This window comes from Nerophis lumbriciformis, linkage group LG18 (genome assembly GCF_033978685.3).
Source record: "Nerophis lumbriciformis linkage group LG18, RoL_Nlum_v2.1, whole genome shotgun sequence".
Taxonomy (NCBI): Eukaryota; Metazoa; Chordata; class Actinopteri; order Syngnathiformes; family Syngnathidae; genus Nerophis; species Nerophis lumbriciformis.
The window spans coordinates 12,477,194-12,499,842 of NC_084565.2; the positions used below are offsets into that span (position 1 = coordinate 12,477,194).

Below are 22,649 nucleotides of genomic sequence, written 5' to 3' on the forward strand. Positions count from 1 at the left end.
CTTCTCATTTAGATGAGCAGGACGAGAGACAGATTCTGACGGGCTCCGAGGCGGGCAGTAAGTATTCGCTCCAGTTCAGAATCAGAAAAAGAAATACTTTAATAATCCCCGAGGGGAAATTAAGATTTTCAGCACAATCCCATTCAAGAGCAGACAAACAATACAGGGAGAAAGAACAGGATTGCTGACGGGTCTGCGCCTCTTACAAAAAAGGTGAGAAACCGATAAACGCTTGGGACGGAGGGCGAGAAAAGAAAAATCCGTCCAAGCCTAGGTTCCTGGAGAGGGGGTCCAGACGGTCTAAACCTCATAGCCATAGCACACATAAACATGTGTGTAAGAGGGAAACATCAAAGGATGTTAAATCAATCAATCATCAATCAATGTTTATTTATATAGCCCTAAATCACAAGTGTCTCAAAGGGATGCACAAGCCACAACGACATCCTCGGTACAAAGCCCACATAAGGGCAAGGAAAAACTCACCCCAGTGGGACGTCGATGTGAATGACTATGAGAAACCTTGGAGAGGACCGCATATGTGGGAAACCCCCCCTCTAGAGGAGACCGAATGCAATGGATGTCGAGTGGGTCTGACATAATATTGTGAGAGTCCAGTCCATAGTGGATCCAACATAATAGTAAGAGTCCAGTCCATAGTGGGGCCAGCAGGACACCACCCCGAGCGGAGACGGGTCAGCAGCACAGAGATGTTCCCAGCCGATGCACAGGCGAGCGGTCCACCCCGGGTCCCGACTCTGAACAGCCAGCACTTCATCCATGGCCACCGGACCTGTGCCCCCCACCCCCTCCACAGGAAGAGGGGAGCAGAGGAGAAAAGAAAAGAAACGGCAGATCAACTGGTCTAAAAGGGGGGCTATTTAAAGGCTAGAGTATACAAATGAGTTTTAAGATGGGACTTAAATGCTTCTACTGAGGTGGCATCTCTAATTGTTACCGGGAGGGCATTCCATAGTACTGGAGCCCCAATAGATAACGCTCTATAGCCCGCAGACTTTTTTTGGGCTCTGGGAATCACTAATAAGCCGGAGTTCTTTGAACGCAGATTTCTTGCCGGGACATATGGTACAATACAATCGACAAGATAGGACGGAGCTAGACAGTGTAGTATTTTATACGTAAGTAGTAAAACCTTAAAGTCACATCTTAAGTGCACAGGAAGCCAGTGCAGGTGAGCCAGTATAGGCGTAATATGATCAAACTTTCTTGTTCTTGTCAAAAGTCTAGCAGCCGCATTTTGTACCAATTGTAGTCTTTTAATGCTAGACATAGGGAGACCCGAAAATAATACGTTACAGGAGACGAGACGTAACGAACGCATGAATAATGATCTCAGCGTCGCTAGTGGATAAAATAGAACGAATTTTAGCGATATTACGGAGATGAAAGAAGGCCGTTTTAGTAACACTCTTAATGTGTGATTCAAAGGAGAGAGTTGGGTCGAAGATAATACCCAGATTCTAAAGACATTAAAAGAGCAGAGCTGATGCAACCAGCCACAAAAGTTAAACAACAACAAAAACTTATACACTGGGGTGGCCTCTGCGGTGTTCCATGTCATCGTCTGCTGGGGTAGGGTGAGCATGGCCAGAGACAGGAGCAGACCCAACAAAGCAACCAAGAGAGCCGACTCCACCCTCGGCCGCCCACCAACTCTTGGCCAGTGTCCAGTCCGCATGGATACGTCCAAGGAGACCCAGGTGTCCGATACCTGTTCATTCAGCCAAGCTTTTTTCTATTCTGTACCATTGGAAGAGCATATGTGGGTTAGAGTTGAACGTATGGTCGCCCTGACCATTGTACACAATGTTTTGATTGTTTGTTATGGCTAAGGCAGGGGTCGGCAACCTTTACCAGTCAAAGAGCCATTTTGACCAGTTTCACAAATTATAGAAAACAACGGGAGCCGCAAAATTTTTTTGAAATTTTAAATGAAATAACACTGTATACAAAGTTTTTTATTTGCTTTGTTTAAACCAGGGGTCTCGCTGCCCACACCTTTATGTGGAATTTGAAAGCTAGTGCGGCACGTGGGTTTTAAATGGCTCAGCGTCATGCGCGCCGTGATGGTACAGCATATAGCAGCCACTACAGCCAGCGAGCCTGATCAACCACCCTTTATATGGGGCTTCCGCTAGCTCACGTAGGTGACAGCAAGGCATACTTGGTCAACAACCACACAGGTCACACTGACGGTGGCGGTATAAAAAAAAAAAACTTTAACACTCTTACTAATAATGCGCCACACTGTGAACCCACACCAAACAAGAATGACAAACAAATTTCGGGAGAACATCTGCACCGTAACACAACATAAACACAACAGGACAAATACCCAGAATCCCATGCAGCCCTAACTCTTCCGGGATACATTATACACCCCCCCCTCCCGCTACCAAACCCCGCCCACCTCAACCGACGCACATAGGGGGGTTGATGTGTGAGGGAGCAGGGTGGGGGCGGGGTTTGGTGGTAGCAGGGGTGTATAATGTAGCCCGGAAGAGTCAGGGCTGCATGGGATTCTGGGTGTTTGTCCTGTTGTGTTTATGTTGTGTTAAGGTGCAGATGTTCTGCCGAAATGTGTTTGTCATTCTTGTTTGGTTTTGGTTCAAAGTATGGCGCATTATTAGTAAGAGTGTTAAAGTTGTTTTATATGACCACCATCAGTGTAACTTGTGTGGCTGTTGACCAAGTACGCCTTGCTGTCATGTACGTGTGCAAGCAGAAGATGTATATTGTATAACAAGTGTTGGGCTGGCACGCTGTTAATACAGATTGTAGAGGGCGCCAAATGTTGTACCATCATGGCACGCCCTTATTATAGCCCTTATTATAGCCGTAAGGGTGAAAATCGGTGAATGTCAATCCCGGGAGTTTTCAGCGAGAGGTACTAATATCCGGAAGTCTCACGGGAAAATTGGGGAGTTCAGCAAGTGAGCTGCTGAGCCGCATCAGAGTGATCAAAGAGCCGCATGCGGCTCCGGAGCCGCGGGTTGCCGACCCCTGGGCTAAGGGATTCAAGGATGTTGCAGAACAAACAGGTCCAAAACAACTGGACCTTGACACGCGAGGGAAACACATAAATAACCAAGTAGACCAAGTCTAGGCATGATTCGCATGATTCTAGCGCTTTTCCTTTTTTCCCTGCTCGAGGGAGCTCTTTCTTTTTCTCCGGAGAAAACTGCCTGTAATCATGGCAATTCAATCCAACCTTGTACCATTTGATTATGGGTAAATAAAAACTTTTGTACAATGGTCAGGCCGACCATACGTTCAACTCTAACCCACATATGCTCTTCCGATGGTACAGAATAGAAAAAAGAGAAACGTCCCGGTGCTCAGCGCCAACTCCGCAGCCCTGTCTCTTCATCCGCATCACCTCCAGTCTCTCCAAACGGACTCTGGTGTGTCAGAGACCCAGCAGCTGGTCTCCATGGCCGAAAGGCTTCCGGGAGGCAGATCCAGAAGTTCACAAAAAGCACAGCAGAAGTCACGAAAGTGCTACCCCTTGTTGCACAGTCCCAAAGGGTCCCCAACCAAAAGGCAAAAAAAAACCGACATGGAAACATCAGGAACACAAAAGGATGACACAAGTCTGCCGCTAGATGAATGTCACCAAGCAGCGACTAAATATGTGGTCAAAAGCTTGCATCTATTTGCTGCAGTATCCATCCATCCATCTTCTTCCGCTTATCCGAGGTCGGGTCGCGGGGGCAGCAGCTTAAGCAGGGAAGCCCAGACTTCCCTCTCCCCAGCCACTTCATCCAGCTCCTCCCGGGGGATCCCGAGGCGTTCCCAGGCCAGCCGGGAGACATAGTCTTCCCAACGTGTCCTGGGTCTTCCCCGTGGCCTCCTACCGGTCGGACGTGCCCGAAACACCTCCCGAGGGAGGCGTTCGGGTGGCATCCTGACCAGATGCCCGAACCACCTCATCTGGCTCCTCTCGATGTGGAGGAGCAGCGGGAGAGCCCCGCCACCCGGCGGAGGAAACTCATTTCGGCCGCTTGCACCCGTGATCTTGTCCTTTCGGTCATGACCCAAAGCTCATGACCATAGGTGAGGATGGAAACGTAGATCGACCAGTAAATCGAGAGCTTTGCCTTCTGGCTCGGCTCCTTCTTCACCACAACGAATCGATACAGCGTCCGCATTACTGAAGACGCCGCACCGATCCATCTGTCGATCTCACGATCCACTCTTACCTCACTCGTGAACAAGACTCCGAGGTACTTGAACTCCTCCACTTGGGGCAAGATCTCCTCCCCAACCCGGAGATGGCACTCCACCCTTTTCCGGGCGAGAACCATGGACTCGGATTTGGAGGTGCTGATTCCCATCCCAGTCGCTTCACACTCGGCTGCGAACCGATCCAGTGAGAGCTGAAGATCTTGGCCAGATGAAGCCATCAGGACCACATCATCTGCAAAAAGCAGAGACCTAATCCTGCAGCCACCAAAGCAGATACCCTCAACGCCTTGACTGCGCCTAGAAATTCTGTCCATAAAGGTTATGAACAGAATCGGTGACAAAGGGCAGCCCTGGCGGAGTCCAACCCTCACTGGAAACGGGTCCGACTTACTGCCGGCAATGCGGACCAAGCTCTGACACTGATTATACAGGGAGCGAACCGCCACAATAAGACAGTCCGTTACCCCATACTCTCTGAGCACTCCCCACAGGACTTCCCGGGGTACACGGTCGAATGCCTTCTCCAAGTCCACAAAGCACATGTAGACTGGTTGAGCAAACTCCCATGCACCCTCAAGGACCCTGCCGAGAGTCGGTCCACTCTGTTTCCTGAGATCCAGGGTCAACGCAGCCGTCTACCAGCAAGTTTTAGAGCACTTCATGCTTCCTGCTGCTGACCTGCTCTATGGAGATGGAGATTTCAAGTTCCAACAGGACTTGGCGCCTGCACACAGCGCAAAATCTACCCGTGCCTGGTTTACGGACCATGGTATTTCTGTTCTAAATTGGCCCGCCAACTCCCCTGACCTTAGCCCCATAGAAAATCTGTGGGGTATTGTGAAAAGGAAGATGCAGAATGCCAGACCCAAAAACGCAGAAGAGTTGAAGGCCACTATCAGAGCAACCTGGGCTCTCATAACACCTGAGCAGTGCCAGAAACTCATCGACTCCATGCCACGCCGCATTAACGCAGCAATTGAGGCAAAAGGAGCTCCAACCAAGTATTGAGTATTGTACATGCTCATATTTTTCATTTTCATACTTTTCAGTTGGCCAACATTTCTAAAAATCCCTTTTTTGTATTAGCCTTACACAATATTCTAATTTTGTGACACACGGAATTTTGGATTTTCATTTGTTGCCACTTCAAATCATCAAAATTAAATGAAATAAACATTTGTATGCATCAGTCTGTGTGCAATGAATAAATATAATGTACAAGTTACACCTTTTGAATGCAATTACTGAAATAAATCAAGTTTTTCAAAATATTCTAATTTACTGGCTTTTACCTGTATATGTGTGTATTGTTGCGTTTGGACCAGTTGTTCCTCCCAGGGAATTCAAGTTTCTGGTCGCTCCCAAGCTCTTTACGACACTGAAAGCTGAGTAGAAGAACCACCAGAGACAGAATAGGTATTTTGTAATTTTATCCCCAAAGCTTTGGAAATATAATGAGACCAGTCCAGCATAGAACATTCAATCCCGCAGCTAAGATGGTCTGATCTAAAATATGGAAACCTTCTCTTCTATAAAGTCTCTCTCCCTCCCACCCCTGTTGTCTTGTCTTTCCAGCCCAAACACATGCCCATTGTCCTCCGCAGCTGGACACAAGAACAGATAAAGACAAAGGAGTATCTCTCCTCCTCACATTCCAAAGTCAAGGTTAGCACACAGTATTTGCAGACAACCAAAAGATCACAATTGGAAGAAAAACACTAGCTGTTTTGTAATATGATTATGAAAATAAAGAAGTAACACTTAAATACGGATATATGTAAATATCTGCCTCCGACAGTATATATATATATATATATATATACACACAGTATATATGTATACATACATACTGTATATATACAGTATATATACACTGTATAAATACATACAGTATACTCTATATACAGTGTATTCTATTCTATATACAGTGTGTGTGTGTGTATATATATATATATATATATTACACACTTTATACACAGTATATATATTGGCAACAATGAATGTACGTATATAATAAGTGAGTTAGCGGAGTTGCAAATTTAAATCCAGTTTGCAAGTTTCTTCACTTGCACAACTCAAAAAGTCTGAAAATGAGACTGATTTAAATCCTAACCCTGATCATTCCTTCAGACTATAACTTCAGACTATCATGTGTGAAAACAAAAGGTGATCATCTTGGCTCTTGTCCAGTTTTTTGAGGCGTCAACAAGCTCCCCCATATACAGGTTTGTGTAGATTCGGCAGCCTATCTTAGCACTGTATTTGTCATTTTCTCATTTGTGATTCATGTTTTTTTATTTTTTATTCTAAGCATTTGGCAATAAGTAAACCCTCCTTTCCAAAGTGGGAGGTGACAAGAAGGTGTAAGAGTCATAATGTTGTCGTCTTCTTTGTTAGGTTGCCAGTGACACACCTGAACCAGCATAATGACCACAGCTTCCAGACTCTCCTTCTGCGCGGGGTTTGTGTTTGGAGGCTTCATGCTGTACATTTTTCTATGGCAAGCATTCTTCGCGAATACTTTTTATGTGGAATTAGCCAGCGGCTCCGGAAAGCTTCTCAATCACCAGCAGCAACAGCTTGAAGAACAGAAAGTGTGGAAGAAAAATGGGTCAGCACTCTTCAATCTGAAACACCCTCATCATTCAGGTAGACCCCATGTTGCTCTTGTGTATTTCTCATTTTATACTGGATGTAATATGACCTTATAGATAATTGTCTTCACTCTTAATAGTGGAAAGAAATGTGGTTTTCTTTTTATTCGTGTGAAGAGATTACTGTATTATATGACACAAACTCTGATTTTTAACTCTGATTGCCAACAGAATATAGACAACATCACCAATGTTTACACAGCGAAATATTTCAATGAATGGGAATACCCCAAGGGCCAATACTTTGTCCACTTTTATTTAGCCTTTTTATTCATGCCTTTGTGCAGTCCAGCAACCAGATGTGGATATTTACATAGCACAATCCATACACAGGGAATTTAAAATTACAAGAAGGCAGGAAACCACTCCCCGAGGTTCTCAGGGCCCCAGATGGTTCAGGAGACCACTCCCTGATGTTCTAAGGGCCCTAGATCAGTGGTCCCCAACCACCGGGCCGTGGATCGATTGGTACCGGGCCGCACAAGAAATAAAAAAATTAAAATAAAAATTACATTTTAAAAAAAAAAAAATTTTATTAAATCATTCTGTTATTAATATTTCTGGTTCCTACATTATATATCAATATAGATCAATACAGTCTGCAGGGATACAGTCCGTAAGCACACATGATTGTATTTTTTTATGCCAAAAAAACCAATGTAGCCTTATATTAATATTTTTGTTATTTAAAAAAAAAAAAAAATGCTGAAACATATATTGCCAGCTTTGTATTATAAGTGACTCAGTATATTATTATTATTAGTTAGAATATTTCAGCTATTTTCTCGCTACATACCAATTTGTTTGCTCTTTTTTCTTACATTTTTACGGTTGTTTTAATTCCAGGTGAGAATATAATAATAATAATAATAATATTACGATTGTGTAACTGCATAATCTAGTGTGTCAAAAATTCTGCCTGTATGACAATATTCAGTTACATATTTATTTAAGTGTTAATTGTTATTTTTCTAATTAATTAATTCATAAGTTAGTCTTATTTCAATTTTTAAGCAGCTAACTAAATGTTTGTATTTTAAGTATATTTTATTTTTATTTTGAGAGCTTCTAATATTCTAGATCAGGGGTGTCTTAAACTTTGTCCACCAAGGGCCCCATACCGAAAAGTCAAGTTTGATTTTATTTATTTAAAAATATATATATATATTTAAAGACAAAACGTGTTATAGGTGACAAGTATATTATTAGTTTAAAAATGTCTGCGTTTTCTCATTACATTCTGATTTTTTGCTCTTTTTTTCTTAAATTTTTGCTGTCATTTTTTTTTTTTGGATCGATATGTTATTTGAAAACACACAACTTTTCTATTTAAATACAATCAAGGGCAAAACAAACATGTGTGATACTCCTCCAAACACGAGTCAATGTTTTGTTGACGAGTTGAATCACGCCCTATGTAGATTTGATTAACTCCAAAGGCATGTATGCCTCACCTGGGGTAAAATTCCCTAGAGAACTGGCACACCCGGAGGTGCAGCCCAAGAGCGACTGATCAGCCTAATTAGTGTCAGACATCAAAGCACCAACTGCTCTCTCTCTCTCGACAGTTGTATGGAAGTACAAATACTGATTACCCGTACTTCTCACACACTTATGTTCATATTTTGTATGTATGTTATCAATGTCCATATGTTGTCATATGTATGTTATCAATGTTTATATGTTGTCATATGTATGTTATCAATGTTTATATGTTGTCATATGTATGTTATCAATGTCCATATGTTGTCATATGTATGTTATCAATGTTTATATGTTGTCATATGTATGTTATCAATGTTTATATGTTGTCATATGTATGTTATCAATGTTCATGTATATGTTACCAATGTTCATATGTTGTCACATGCCTGTTATCAATGTTCATATGTTGTCATATGTATGTTATCAATGTTCATACTGTATATATGTATAAGTATATATATATAGTAATAATAATTATACACAGAGTCGTGTAGGTGTTATCCTGGCTGGGATCTTCAGTTGCTTGCCAAGATCAACTTCTAGCCGCCGGCAGTCAGTGAGGGATGTGACTTCGCTCATGGGTGGTTGTTGGGCTTCTTTCCAGCTCTGTGAAACCTGAGGGGGTTAGTGGCTGTGGTTACGCTGCCAGCAACTGCCTTTCGGACCTGGTGGTGGCGATAGCCCCCGTCTCTAAGGTCTTTTATGCACCTGCTAAGGCAGGGCTGTCAAACTCAAATACAGAGTGGGCCAAAATGTAAAACTGAACAAAGCCGCGGGCCAAGGTTGAACAACTTAACCTTTTAATAGGGACCCAAACAAGTTTTGCATTGGATATTGAACAAGCAAAGCTTATATAACTTTATAGTGACATGCAAAATCGAGTTTCAAATAATAATAATAATAATTAAAAAATATCAATGGCATAACAAATACAATTTAAATCAAAATTGAATGCCTCTTTTCTATTTGCAGCCTTCTGAGGTAAATATCAACATTAACTTTTTCCACAGGCTAGTCAATTTGAAAATAAAATAACAATGAATAAACCAACCATTCAGCACTTTAAACTGCTCAGTTTGCAACACACTGATCTAATCTGATGTGCCCAAGCCAGATACCTGCCATCTTTTCTTGGGTGCTAGTTCATTAATGTCGGGGCTCAGACTTTGAGCTGAGGCAACCTTCATTATCGAACGAAGGTGTTCATCAGTCATTATATCTTGTAGTCCCACAGTCTTGGGGGCGTGCCTTAAAGGCACTGCCTTTAACGTCCTCTACGAGCTGTCGTCACGTCCGCTTTTCATCCATTTTAACATCCCAGTCACAAGATATGTGCGGCTTCTGTACGCACACACACTTGAATGCAACGCATGCTTGATCAACAGCGATACAGGTTACACTGAGGGTGGCCGTATAAACAACTTTAACACTGTTAGAAATATACGCCACACTGTGAATCCACACCAAACAAGAATGACAAACACATTTCGGAAGAACATCCGCACCGTAACACAACATAAACACAACAGAACTAATACCCAGAACCCTTTGCAGTACTAACTCTTCCGGGACGCTACAAAATACACCCCCGCTACCACCAAATCCCCCCCTCACACACACACACCTTGTAGCATCCCGGAAGAGTTAGTGCTGCAAAGGATTCTGGGTATTTGTTCCGTTGTGTTTATGTTGTGTTACGGTGCGGATGTTCTCCCGAAATGTGTTTGTCATTCTTGTTTGGTGTGGGTTCACAGTGTGGCGCATATTAGTAACAGTGTTAAAGTTCTTTTTTTTATACGGCCACCCTCAGTGTAACCTGTAACTAACAGAGTTTGACACCCATGTGCTAAGGGATTCAGGGATCCCCGTCCTAGACACTGGGGTCAAGATGGTGTCTCTGTTTGTCCTCAGACGTGGAGTTTTACTCGACTTGGTCGGATGTCGTAGACAGCCTGGACTAAAAACCTGATGCAATGGAAGGTTGTTTTCCATATGTTGGACCAGGTGATCTTTCCTTTCCTTTTCTTTTCTTGTTGCCCCATTCTCACCTAACTAGCTTGTTCTTTCTCCATGCTGGCCTAAACCTAAAAGAGACGTCGTCTTTCTCTTCCCTTGGCCTTGTCCAGCCTGGTTGTTGGGAAGTAGTCTATTCCTGTGCACCCTGTAGCTGTTGACCCCACCAAAGCTTTCCGCCTTAGTCTGAATTCAGCTGTCCCCAGAGTATTGTATGCTCTCCACCCTCTGATTGCTAATAGGGATGTCCGATAATGGCTTTTTGCCGATATCCGATATTCCGATATTGTCCAACTCTTTAATTACCGATACCGATATCAACCACTACCGATATCAACCAATATATACAGTCGTGGAATTAACACATTATGCCTAATTTGACAAACCAGGTATGGTGAAGATATGGTACTTTTTTTTAAAAATTCATAAAATAAAATAAGATAAATTAAAAACATTTTCTTGAATAAAAAAGAAAGTAAAACAATATAAAAACAGTTACATAGAAACTAGTAATTAATGAAAATGAGTAAAATTAACTGTTAAAGGATAGTACTATTAGTGGACCAGCAGCACGCACAATCATGTGTGCTTACGGACTGTATCCCGGCAGACTGTATTGATATATATTGATGTATAATGTAGGAACCAGAATATTAATAACAGAAAGAAACAACCCTTTTGTGTGAATGGGGAAGGGAGGTTTTTTGGGTCGGTGCACTAATTGTAAGTGTATCTTGTGTTTTTTATGTTGATTTAATAAAAAAAAACGATACCGATAAAAAAAACGATACCGATAATTTCCGATAGTACATTTTAACGCATTTATCGGCCGATAATATCGGCCTGCCGATATTATCAGACATCTCTAATTGCTAACCCTATGGATCGTCACAACGGCTGATGAAGGCTGCAGCATAAAAGGGTCCCCAGTCGTCTTGGACTCCATGCCACTGGACCCTGACCCGGATCTGTCAAGGATCGTGTGGTGACTGTCTGTGCACCAGTCTCCCCACGTTAAACAAAGTCACGCACAGGCATCCTCCATAAAGGGATACACCCCTACCAGGAGGATCGTCATACTCTCTACGAGTGACTGCCGATGATGATGTGCGTATGCTTGAACTTGGACCCAGTTTCAACTGGAACTTAGAGGATATGATTAGTTGCACGGCCTATTCTAAGCATATATATACTAAACATTTTTTAATCACTTCATCCTTCATTATCTTAATTATATTCCAACATAATATATCCCAACAAGATCAATGAACATACCAACTGCATGTTTTGCCCAGTGCCTTTGTCATTTCTGCTCTTGCCTTTAAAGTGCTTCCTCTTATTCTAGAGCAGTGGTTCTTAACCTGGGTTCGATCGAACCCTAGGGGTTCGGTGAGTCGGCCTCAGGGGTTCGGTGGACCCTCCGCCGCGGATGTCGAGACACACCTGACTCATTGTGTAAATAAAAACTTCTCCCTATCGGCGTATTACGGATGCGGCAACAGCAGAAGTCACACTGATTTGCAGGTGTGTAAATTGTTGTTGTTGCACCTCCAAGTCCGAGTCCATGGTTCTCGCCCGGAAAAGGGTGGAGTGCCATCTCCGGGTTGGGGAGGAAACCCTGCCCCAAGTGGAGGAGTTCAAGTACCTCGGAGTCTTGTTCACGAGTGAGGGAAGAGTGGATCGTGAGATCGACAGGCGGATCGGTGCGGCATCTTCAGTAATGCGGACACTGTATCGATCCGTTGTGGTGAAGAAGGAGCTGAGCCGGAAGGCAAAGCTCTCAATTTACCGGTCGATCTACGTTCCCATCCTCACCTATGGTCATGAGCTTTGGGTTATGACCGAAAGGACAAGATCACGGGTACAAGCGGCCGAAATGAGTTTCCTCCGCCGGGTGGCAGGGCTCTCCCTTACAGATAGGGTGGGAAGCTCTGTCATCCGGGGGGAGCTCAAAGTAAAGCCGCTACTCCTCCACATGGAGAGGAGCCAGATGAGGTGGTTCGGGCATCTGGTCAGGATGCCACCCGATCGCCCCCCTCGGGAGGTGTTTAGGGCACGTCCGACCGGTAGGAGTTCCACGGGGAAGACCCAGGACACGTTGGGAAGACTATGTCTCCCGGCTGGCCTGGGAACGCCTCGGGATCCCCCGGGAGGAGCTGGACGAAGTGGCTGGGGAGAGGGAAGTCTGGGCTTCCCTGCTTAGGCTGCTGCCCCCGGAAGAAGATGGATGGATGGGTTGTTCATGCACTGTGTTGGTTTTGTTCTTTGAACAAGGTGATGTTCATGCACGGTTCATTTTGTGCACCGGTAAAAAAAACATATAACTTTGTCTTGAATTTGAATTAAAAAAAGATATATATTTTCTACTGAAGAAGGATTGGGTGAATGCGCATATGAAACTGGTGGGGTTCGGTACCCCCAACAAGGTTAAGAACCATACTTGCCAACCTTGAGACCTCCAATTTCGGGAGGTGGGGGGTGGGTGCGGGGGGCGTGGTTGGGGGCGTGATTAAGAGGGGAGGAGTATATTTACAGCTAGAATTCACCAAGTCAAGTATTTCATATATATATATATATATATATATATATATATATATCCCTGCGACCCCGAAGGGAATAAGCGGTAGAAAATGGATGGATGGATGGATGGATATAGATATATACAGGTAAAAGCCAGTAAATTAGAATATTTTGAAAAACTTGATTTATTTCAGTAATTGCATTCAAAAGGTGTAACTTGTACATTATATTTATTCATTGCACACAGACTGATGCATTCAAATGTTTATTTCATTTAATTTTGATGATTTGAAGTGGCAACAAATGAAAATCCAAAATTCCGTGTGTCACAAAATTAGAATATTACTTAAGGCTAATACAAAAAAGGGATTTTTAGAAATGTTGGCCAACTGAAAAGTATGAAAATGAAAAATATGAGCATGTACAATACTCAATACTTGGTTGGAGCGCCTTTTGCCTCAATTACTGCGTTAATGCGGCGTGGCATGGAGTCGATGAGTTTCTGGCACTGCTCAGGTGTTATGAGAGCCCAGGTTGCTCTGATAGTGGCCTTCAACTCTTCTGCGTTTTTGGGTCTGGCATTCTGCATCTTCCTTTTCACAATACCCCACAGATTTTCTATGGGGCTAATGTCAGGGGAGTTGGCGGGCCAATTTAGAACAGAAATACCATGGTCCGTAAACCAGGCACGGGTAGATTTTGCGCTGTGTGCAGGCGCCAAGTCCTGTTGGAACTTGAAATCTCCATCTCCATAGAGCAGGTCAGCAGCAGGAAGCATGAAGTGCTCTAAAACTTGCTGGTAGACGGCTGCGTTGACCCTGGATCTCAGGAAACAGAGTGGACCGACACCAGCAGATGACATGGCACCCCAAACCATCACTGATGGTGGAAACTTTACACTAGACTTCAGGCAACGTGGATCCTGTGCCTCTCCTGTCTTCCTCCAGACTCTGGGAGCTCGATTTCCAAAGGAAATGCAAAATTTGCATGGTTGGGTGATGGTTTGGGGTGCCATGTCATCTGCTGGTGTCGGTCCACTCTGTTTCCTGAGATCCAGGGTCAACGCAGCCGTCTACCAGCAAGTTTTAGAGCACTTCATGCTTCCTGCTGCTGACCTGCTCTATGGAGATGGAGATTTCAAGTTCCAACAGGACTTGGCGCCTGCACACAGCGCAAAATCTACCCGTGCCTGGTTTACGGACCATGGTATTTCTGTTCTAAATTGGCCCGCCAACTCCCCTGACATTAGCCCCATAGAAAATCTGTGGGGTATTGTGAAAAGGAAGATGCAGAATGCCAGACCCAAAAACGCAGAAGAGTTGAAGGCCACTATCAGAGCAACCTGGGCTCTCATAACACCTGAGCAGTGCCAGAAACTCATCGACTCCATGCCACGCCGCATTAACGCAGTAATTGAGGCAAAAAGAGCTCCAACCAAGTATTGAGTATTGTACATGCTCATATTTTTCATTTTCATACTTTTCAGTTGGCCAACATTTCTAAAAATCCCTTTTTTGTATTAGCCTTAAGTAATATTCTAATTTTGTGACACACGTAATTTTGGATTTTCATTTGTTGCCACTTCAAATCATCAAAATTAAATGAAATAAACATTTGAATGCATCAGTCTGTGTGCAATGAATAAATATAATGTACAAGTTACACCTTTTGAATGCAATTACTGAAATAAATCAAGTTTTTCAAAATATTCTAATTTACTGGCTTTTACCTGTGTATATATAAGAAATAATTGACTTTCAGTGAATTCTAGCTATATATATATATATATATATATATATATATATATATAAATAAAAGAAATACTTGAATTTCAGTGTTCATTTATTTACACATATACACACACATAACACTCATCTACTCATTGTCGACTTAAGGGTTGAATTGTCCATCCTTGTTCTATTCTCTGTCACTATTTTTCTAACCATGCTGAACACCCTCTCTGATTATGCATTGCTGTGTGGCACGCACAAAAGTGCTTTCATCAAATGCACTAGATGGCAGTATTGTCCTGTTTAAGAGTGTCACAACATTGCTGTTTACGGCAGACGGACTGCTTTACTGTAGACGTTATTTATATTGTGGGAAAGCGGACTCAGGTCCGCATGGAGCTGGAGGAGGCGTGGCCTCCAGCTCCGCCTGAATTTCGGGAGATTTTCGGGAGAAAATTTGTCCCGGGAGGTTTTTGGGAGAGGCGCTGAATTTCGGGAGTCTCCCGGAAAATCCGGGAGGGTTGGCAAGTATGTTAAGAACCACTGTTCTAAAGACATTTAATATTAATCAATGCATTTTATAAACGCTTACTGGATTGTCTTTCTCGATTTTTTGTATATTACTGTAAGGTAGCAAGAACATTTGTCTATTATGAATAAAATAGTTGTTTTTGTAAATGGGTATAACTATGTATTTTTGTTTTGTTTGTGAATCTGGAATGATAAATATAAGCGAGGGTTTTAAGATTGGGAACAGTCAGTAGTTTACGTTTATGATTGCATTTCTGAACAATACTTTTTTACCTTCAACCAATGCTGTTTTATGTTTTTAGATGAAGACGGCAGAATAGCAGATGAATTGTACAAAAAAGTACGCATTCTTTGCTGGGTGATGACTGCACCCCAGAACCTGGAGACGAAGGCTCGCTATGTGAAGGACACGTGGAGTCGACACTGCAATATCATGGTCTTTGTCAGTTCCGTGGACGATCCAGACTTCCCAACTGTGGGTATGAATACAAAAGAGGGCCGTGACCAGCTTTATTGGAAAACAATCCGGGCCTATCATTACGTCTACGAGCATCACGGCCACGAAGCCGATTGGTTCCTCAAGGCGGATGATGACACCTATGTAATAGTGGACAACATGCGCTGGCTTCTTGCAAACCACACCCCGGATGAGCCTATTTATTTTGGTCGAAGATTCAAGCCCTACGTCAAGCAAGGCTACATGAGTGGTGGCGCTGGATACGTGCTGAGCAAAGAGGCCCTGCGACGATTTGTGGGAGGCTTCAAAAACGAAGTGTGTACTCACACCAGCCCAGTGGAGGACCTCGCGATGGGAAAGTGCATGGAGAAGGTCGGTGTGCTGGCAGGAGACTCCAGGGACACTTTGCAACGGGAGACATTTCACCCCTTTGTACCTGAGCAGCACCTTACTTCCAAGTTTTCAAAGACTTTCTGGTATTGGAAGTACAACTACTACCCCATCTCAGAGGCAAGTGAAGGAATGTCTTTTCTGATTTCTCGTTGACAGCATTTTGATAAGCTTTTTGTGCGGGGAATAGTTGACTGGAAACATTTGATAAATAATGTTGTCGTTATCATGCGAACCCTTATAAGCTTTGATGACTATTGGTGCAGTCAAGTGTAGTTTACTTTTTAATTGCATATTTTAATAGAATACAATTTTTACCTGACAATGCTATTAGGGATGTATACCGGTACCGGTTCCTATTTGGTACGGGTTCCTAATTGGGTCGGTCCAGGGTAGGTGTCAGGACTTGGTCCTGGGTGTTAGCTTTTCCGGGATGCAACGGAAAGTTGGCTCGGGCGAGACGGGAATGAAGGTACATGATTTATTTAATATATAAAAAAAAAAGTACAAACGAAAAGCGCACACAGTGGCGGAGAATAAACTATGAAACCAAAAGACTATAGCAAAAAAGTACAAATGAAAAGCACGCACAGTGGCGGAGAACAAACTATGAAAAAACAAAAAGACTATAAACATGGAACAAAAACTTACTCTGACAAGGGACATGAAGCAGGATCTTAGAGGATGAAGAGTGTACAGAAGCATAAATGTGGCGAGGTCGTCAGAACGACAAACTGAAAAGAATGAACTTAAATACTATGGACTCAAAACGTGAAACAGGTGCGTGACGTGACAGGTGAAAACTAATGGTTGCTATGGTGACAAAACAAAAGTGCACAAAAAGTCCAAAACCCAAAACGAACATGACCAAAACAAAAACATGATCACACAGACATGACAGTAGGGTTGTCCCGTTACCAATATTTTGGCACCGGTACCAAAATCAAATCAAATCAAATCAACTTTATTTATAAAGCACATTTAAAATTTACCACAGGGGTAGCCAAAGTGCTGTACAATGGGCAGGTTAAAAGATAAAACGAGTACCGAGCAAACACAACACAAACAGAACACGATAAAAAATAAATAAATAAAATAGAATAAATAAAAACATAAAAACAGGTTCACAGCAGGTGTATTATGGGGCGCCATTGCAGGATGGATATCACTCAGTGTTAAAAGCCATGGAATAAAAGTATGTTTTTAAGAGAGATTTAAAAACAGGAAGAGAGGAGGCTTGTCTAACACTCAGAGGTAGGTCGTTCCAGAGCTTGGGAGCAGCAGCGGCGAAAGCTCCGTCACCTCTAAGCTTCAGCCTTGTGTCAGGGACCGTCAACAGCAGCTGATCGGCTGATCTTAAAGATCGGGTGGAGCAGTAAGGCTGAAGGAGGTCGGAGAGATAGGTTGGCGCGAGGTTGTTTAGACATTTAAAAACAAATAAAAGGAGTTTAAAATTGATTCGATAACGCACAGGGAGCCAGTGAAGGGACGCTAAAATAGGGGTGATGTGCTCACGTCTGCGGGTCTGTGTTAGCAGACGAGCAGCAGAGTTCTGCACGAGCTGCAGGCGGGCGAGGGAGGCCTGGCTAATGCCAACATACAGGGCATTACAGTAGTCAAGACGAGTCGAGATAAAGGCGTGGATTAATTTCTCAAGATCATGTCTTGATAGAAGCGGTTTCACTTTCGCTATTTGGCGTAATTGATAAAAGCTTTTTTGAACGACGCTGCTGATTGAAAATGTATTTCAATACTTTTCTTAATAAAGGGGACCACAAAAAAAAAAATAGTTTTTTTTTTTTTTTTACAGAAAATCGAATGATACATTAAACGTATGTTTCTTATTGCAATCAAACAAGAAGTTTGTCATAAAATTATACAGTGAACATTATAGACAACTTGTCTTTACAAAAGCTCCTAAATTGGCTGCTGACATGCAGGAACATAATGTGTCATTTCCCATTCTATTGTTTTGTCAAAATTATGAGGGACATACGGAGCCCCGAAAGGGACATGGGGGAATTTTTTTTTTTTTTTATAATTATAATTATAATTTTTTTTTTTTTTTTTTTTAGACATGTATCTCGTGCGCACGAGAAACTTTCTATAAAGTTATAAAAAAATAAAATAATTGTATAATTTTTTTTTCTTCTTTTTTTTAGACATGTATAAAAAGTTTCTCATGCGCACGAGATACATGTCTTAATAAAAAAAAAATTATTAAAAAAAAAAAATAAATAAAATCCCCCATGTCCCTTTAGGGGCTCCGTAGGGGACAAGTGGTAGAAAATGGATTATTAATCTACTTGTTCGTTTACTGTTAATATTTGATTACTTTCTGTTTTAACATGTTCTATTTACATTTCTGTTAAAATGTAATTTAGCACTCATTCCCTTGTTGTTTGGATACATTACATTAGTTTTGGGTGATACTACAAATCTGGTATGGATCCAATACTAAGTAGTTACAGGATCATACATTGGTCATACTTTTATTAAGTTCTCCTGTGTCCTGGGAAATATTTCCAGACTTTATAAACAATTTAAAAAAAAATGACAAAAGATTTTGTGATCATAAAAAATATTGATTTGGTCATTGTAGTATTGACTACATACGGCTCTTGTACTTGGGATCGTTACAGTCAATATATGTATAGCTTGAGGAGCGCTAGTTTGCAGCTATTGCATACTTGCCAACCCTCCCGGATTTTCCGGGAGACTCCCGAAATTCAGCGCCTCTCCCAAAAACCTCCCGGGACAAATTTTCTCCCGAAAATCTCCCGAAATTCAGGCGGACCTGAGTGACGTGTTGACAGCCTGTTCACACGTCCGCTTTCACACAATATAAACAGCTAATGATGGAGGGCGAGTTCTTGGTTTCTTATGTGGGTTTATTGTTAGGCAGTTTCATTAACGTCCTCCCAGCGCGGTAACAACACACAACAACAGCAGTCAAGTTTTCGTCTACAGTAAAGCAGTTCGTCTGCCGTAAACAGCAATGTAGTGACACTTTTAAACAGGACAATACTGCCATCTACTGTACATGCATATGTGACCCACCCATAATGTGTCACATTTTTGTGTTGATTTATTTATTTTATTTTGTGGTTTGAATTCGTTTTTGGAGCTGTCATTACACATTTATCAGTATTCACATTGGTCAGTAGGGGGCAGTAGGGCGTTTCTTCCCAATTGAATGCTATCACCTGCAGACCGGAAGTGTCTTGTCATTCTGATGAGCGCGACCAGTCTGTGAACAATTGAAAGGTCCTGTGTGCTTTTTCCTCCTGTATAACAGGTTAGTTTTGGTGAATCAACTCACTGAATAATATCCATGTGATCTTTATAAGTTTAAGTACACATTCTGATGGTGGAGCCTAACTCTAAAGTGTTTGTGAGTTGTAGTTTGTATTTGTGAATGAATCCAGTGCACAGCAGCAGTAATCAATACAAAAAGGCGATGTGAGTGCGCAATGTTTATATAGGAACTTCTGATCCTAATTCAGACTCCCAAATTAGAGCTCCCGTTTTCTTATTGATTTTATAATGTACGTATATTTGTATAATGTGTGTGTTCTGAAATAGTGACAAAGAATAGAACACGGATGGACAATTCAACCCTTAACTCAACAATGAGTAGATGAGTGTTATGTGTGTGTAAATGTGTAAATAAATGAACACTGAAATTCAAGTATTTCTTTTATTTATATTTATATATATATATATGTATATATATATGTAATAAAATATATATATATATATATATATATATATATATATATATATATATATATATATATATATATATAGCTAGAATTCACTGAAAGTCAAGTATTTCTTATATATATCTATCTTAACAACGCCCCCAACCACGCCCCCCACCTCCCGAAATCGGAGGTCTCAAGGTTGGCAAGTATGAGCTATTGTATCCTCCTACAGTGCGGAGTGAAGCATGTTTAGCTATTCCTCAACCTGTAGTGATGGTACTGGTAAAAAACATACTTTATTTGTCGCCATGGAGGTGAGGATTAGGGATTTAGAAGTAGCTAAAACACTGCCAACTGCGGATGGATGTTGCACAAGTAGAAACTCTGCAGGGCTGATTGCATCGCACATGATATCACACACAAGTAAACAAGCTGCAGGACTGCTTGTATCACAGATGATATGACACACAAGTAGACACTCTGCAGGACTGATTGTATCGCACATGATATCACACACAAGTAAACAAGCTGCAGGACTGATTGTATCGCTCATGATGTCACACAAGTAAACACGCTGCAGGTCTGCTTGTATCGCTCATGATATCACACATAGGTAAACACGCTGCAGGTCTGCTTGTATCGCACAGGATATCACACACAAGTAAACACGCTGCAGGACTGCTTGTATCGCAGATGATATGACACGCAAGTAGACACTCTGCAGGACTGATTGTATCGCACATGATATCACACACAAGTCAACAAGCTGCAGGACTGATTGTATCGCTCATGATATCACACACAAGTAAACACGCTGCAGGTCTGCTTGTATCGCTCATGATATCACACACAGGTAAACACGCTGCAGGTCTGCTTGTATCGCTCATGATATCACACACAGGTAAACACGCTGCAGGTCTGCTTGTATCGCACAGGATATCACACACAAGTAAACACGCTGCAGGTCTGCTTGTATCGCTCATGATATCACACACAGGTAAACACGCTGCAGGTCTGCTTGTATCGCACAGGATATCACACACAAGTAAACACGCTGCAGGTCTGCTTGTATCGCACATGATATCACACACAAGTAAACACGCTGCAGGACTGATTGTATCGCACAGGATATCACACACAAGTAAACACGCTGCATGTCTGCTTGTATTGCACAGGATATCACACACAAGTAGACACGCTGCAGGTCTGCTTGTATCGCACATGATATCACACACAAGTAAACACGCTGCAGGTCTGCTTGTATCGCACATGATATCACACACAAGTAGAAACTCTGCAGGCCTGATTGCATAGCACATAATATCACACACAAGTAAACAAGCTGCAGGACTGCTTGTATCGCAGATGATATGACACACAAGTAGACACTCTGCAGGACTGATTGTATCGCACATGATATCACACACAAGTAAACAAGCTGCAGGACTGATTGTATCGCTCATGATATCACACACAAGTAGACACGCTGCAGGTCTGCTTGTATCGCTGATGATATCACACACAGGTAAACACGCTGCAGGTCTGCTTGTATCGCTCATGATATCACACACAGGTAAACACGCTGCAGGTCTGCTTGTATCGCACATTATATCACACACATATAAACACACTGCATGACTGATTGTATCGCACATGATATCACACATTTTACATGCAAGTACATATAATTTGGTACTTGTTTTTTTTTTGTGCAAATGTCCGATATCAATATAAGATCATGACAACCCAATACCCTTTATGCACCAAGTAAAAAATGACTAACTTAATGAACTGTATTTTTTGTGTGAACAAGTATTTCTACAAACATCTTGTAAAAAAATACAAATAAAATCCAACTTTTGTGTTTATAACGAACAAAGGTGAAAGTAATGCATTGTCTGTGCTTCATTGCAAAAACACACTCTGTTATTTTCCAGGGTCCAAACGGCTGCTCGGACTTGTCTGTGTCCTTCCACTATGTGCATGACAGCCACATGTATCTGTTGGAGTACTACGTCTATCACCTGCGTGCCTTTGGCTACAGATACCGCTACCAGCCCGCCACTCCGCTCGGGTACTCTTATGAGAAGGAGCGCTCACAGGACACTGCTGTTGCAACGGAAAAGAACAACGTTTCTCAGGAAAAAGATGCAGAAGGCGAGGTTAGTGAAAAGAGAGCGGATGACTCCCAGCTTCCGGCTGCCAAAGTTCCTCCTGCAGTCAAGCGTTAGTAGGACCAGGTGGGCGCCATCGTTAATGTACAAACGTATCTTGGGACTGCTTTTAACATACACATTTTAACCCAACAAGTTGTCATTCTGCAATAAGTCAAGCTGAACCTTTGAGGGAACTGGAAGGTGGTGTTTATAGAGCAATACTGACCTCTAGTGACACTTTGTTTTACTGCATGGATTTAAAGGCGTACTTTCCTTGTAAAAGTGCATTTATTCTGCTGCTTCACAAAATAATTGTGTGTATTATATCACATTCAACTAACTGCATTGCTCATATTGTAGTTTTTTCCCCCCCAATAACCTGTCAGGTTGGAGATTACTGCTTTCATGAATTCAATGAGGTGCCCTACAACTAATTCACTTTATTCCTTATTTTAGATAGGAAGGTAGATCTTTATTGTCATTGCACAAGTACAACGAAACTTTGTTTTCAATCCAATCCACTTTATTTATATAGCACATTTAAACAACATGTTTCCAAAGTGCTGCACAACAATATTAAACACAATTGAAAACAATATAAAATAAATATGACTGAAAACGATTTTAAAGGGTAAAACCGTGTCCCTCGGGAAGTCCTGTGGGGAGTGCTCAGAGAGTACGGGGTATCGGACTGTCTGATTGTGGCAGTCCGCTCCCTGTACGATCAGTGCCAGAGCTTGGTCCGCATTGCCGGTAGTAAGTCGGACACGTTTCCAGTGAGGGTTGGACTCCGCCAA

The 22,649-nt window shown here is 42.2% G+C and overlaps 1 protein-coding gene across 7 annotated transcripts in view; it reads left to right on the plus strand.

The window, feature by feature from the left end:
- Positions 1-22,613, plus strand: part of LOC133617599 (glycoprotein-N-acetylgalactosamine 3-beta-galactosyltransferase 1-B-like) — a 31,921-nt gene extending 9,308 nt beyond the window's left edge. The window contains exons 2-8 of one of the 7 annotated variants that reach the window (XM_072915076.1): positions 13-57; positions 5,535-5,625; positions 5,785-5,874; positions 6,340-6,434; positions 6,607-6,858; positions 15,445-16,109; positions 21,634-22,613. In XM_072915076.1, coding sequence (XP_072771177.1) covers positions 6,636-6,858; positions 15,445-16,109; positions 21,634-21,927 — 1,182 coding nt within the window. In that variant the 5' untranslated portion in view covers positions 13-57; positions 5,535-5,625; positions 5,785-5,874; positions 6,340-6,434; positions 6,607-6,635 and the 3' untranslated portion in view covers positions 21,928-22,613. The other 6 variants (XM_061977675.2, XM_072915074.1, XM_061977671.2 and 3 more) reach the window with 6 other exon arrangements.
- Positions 22,614-22,649: the final 36 nt, after the last annotated feature.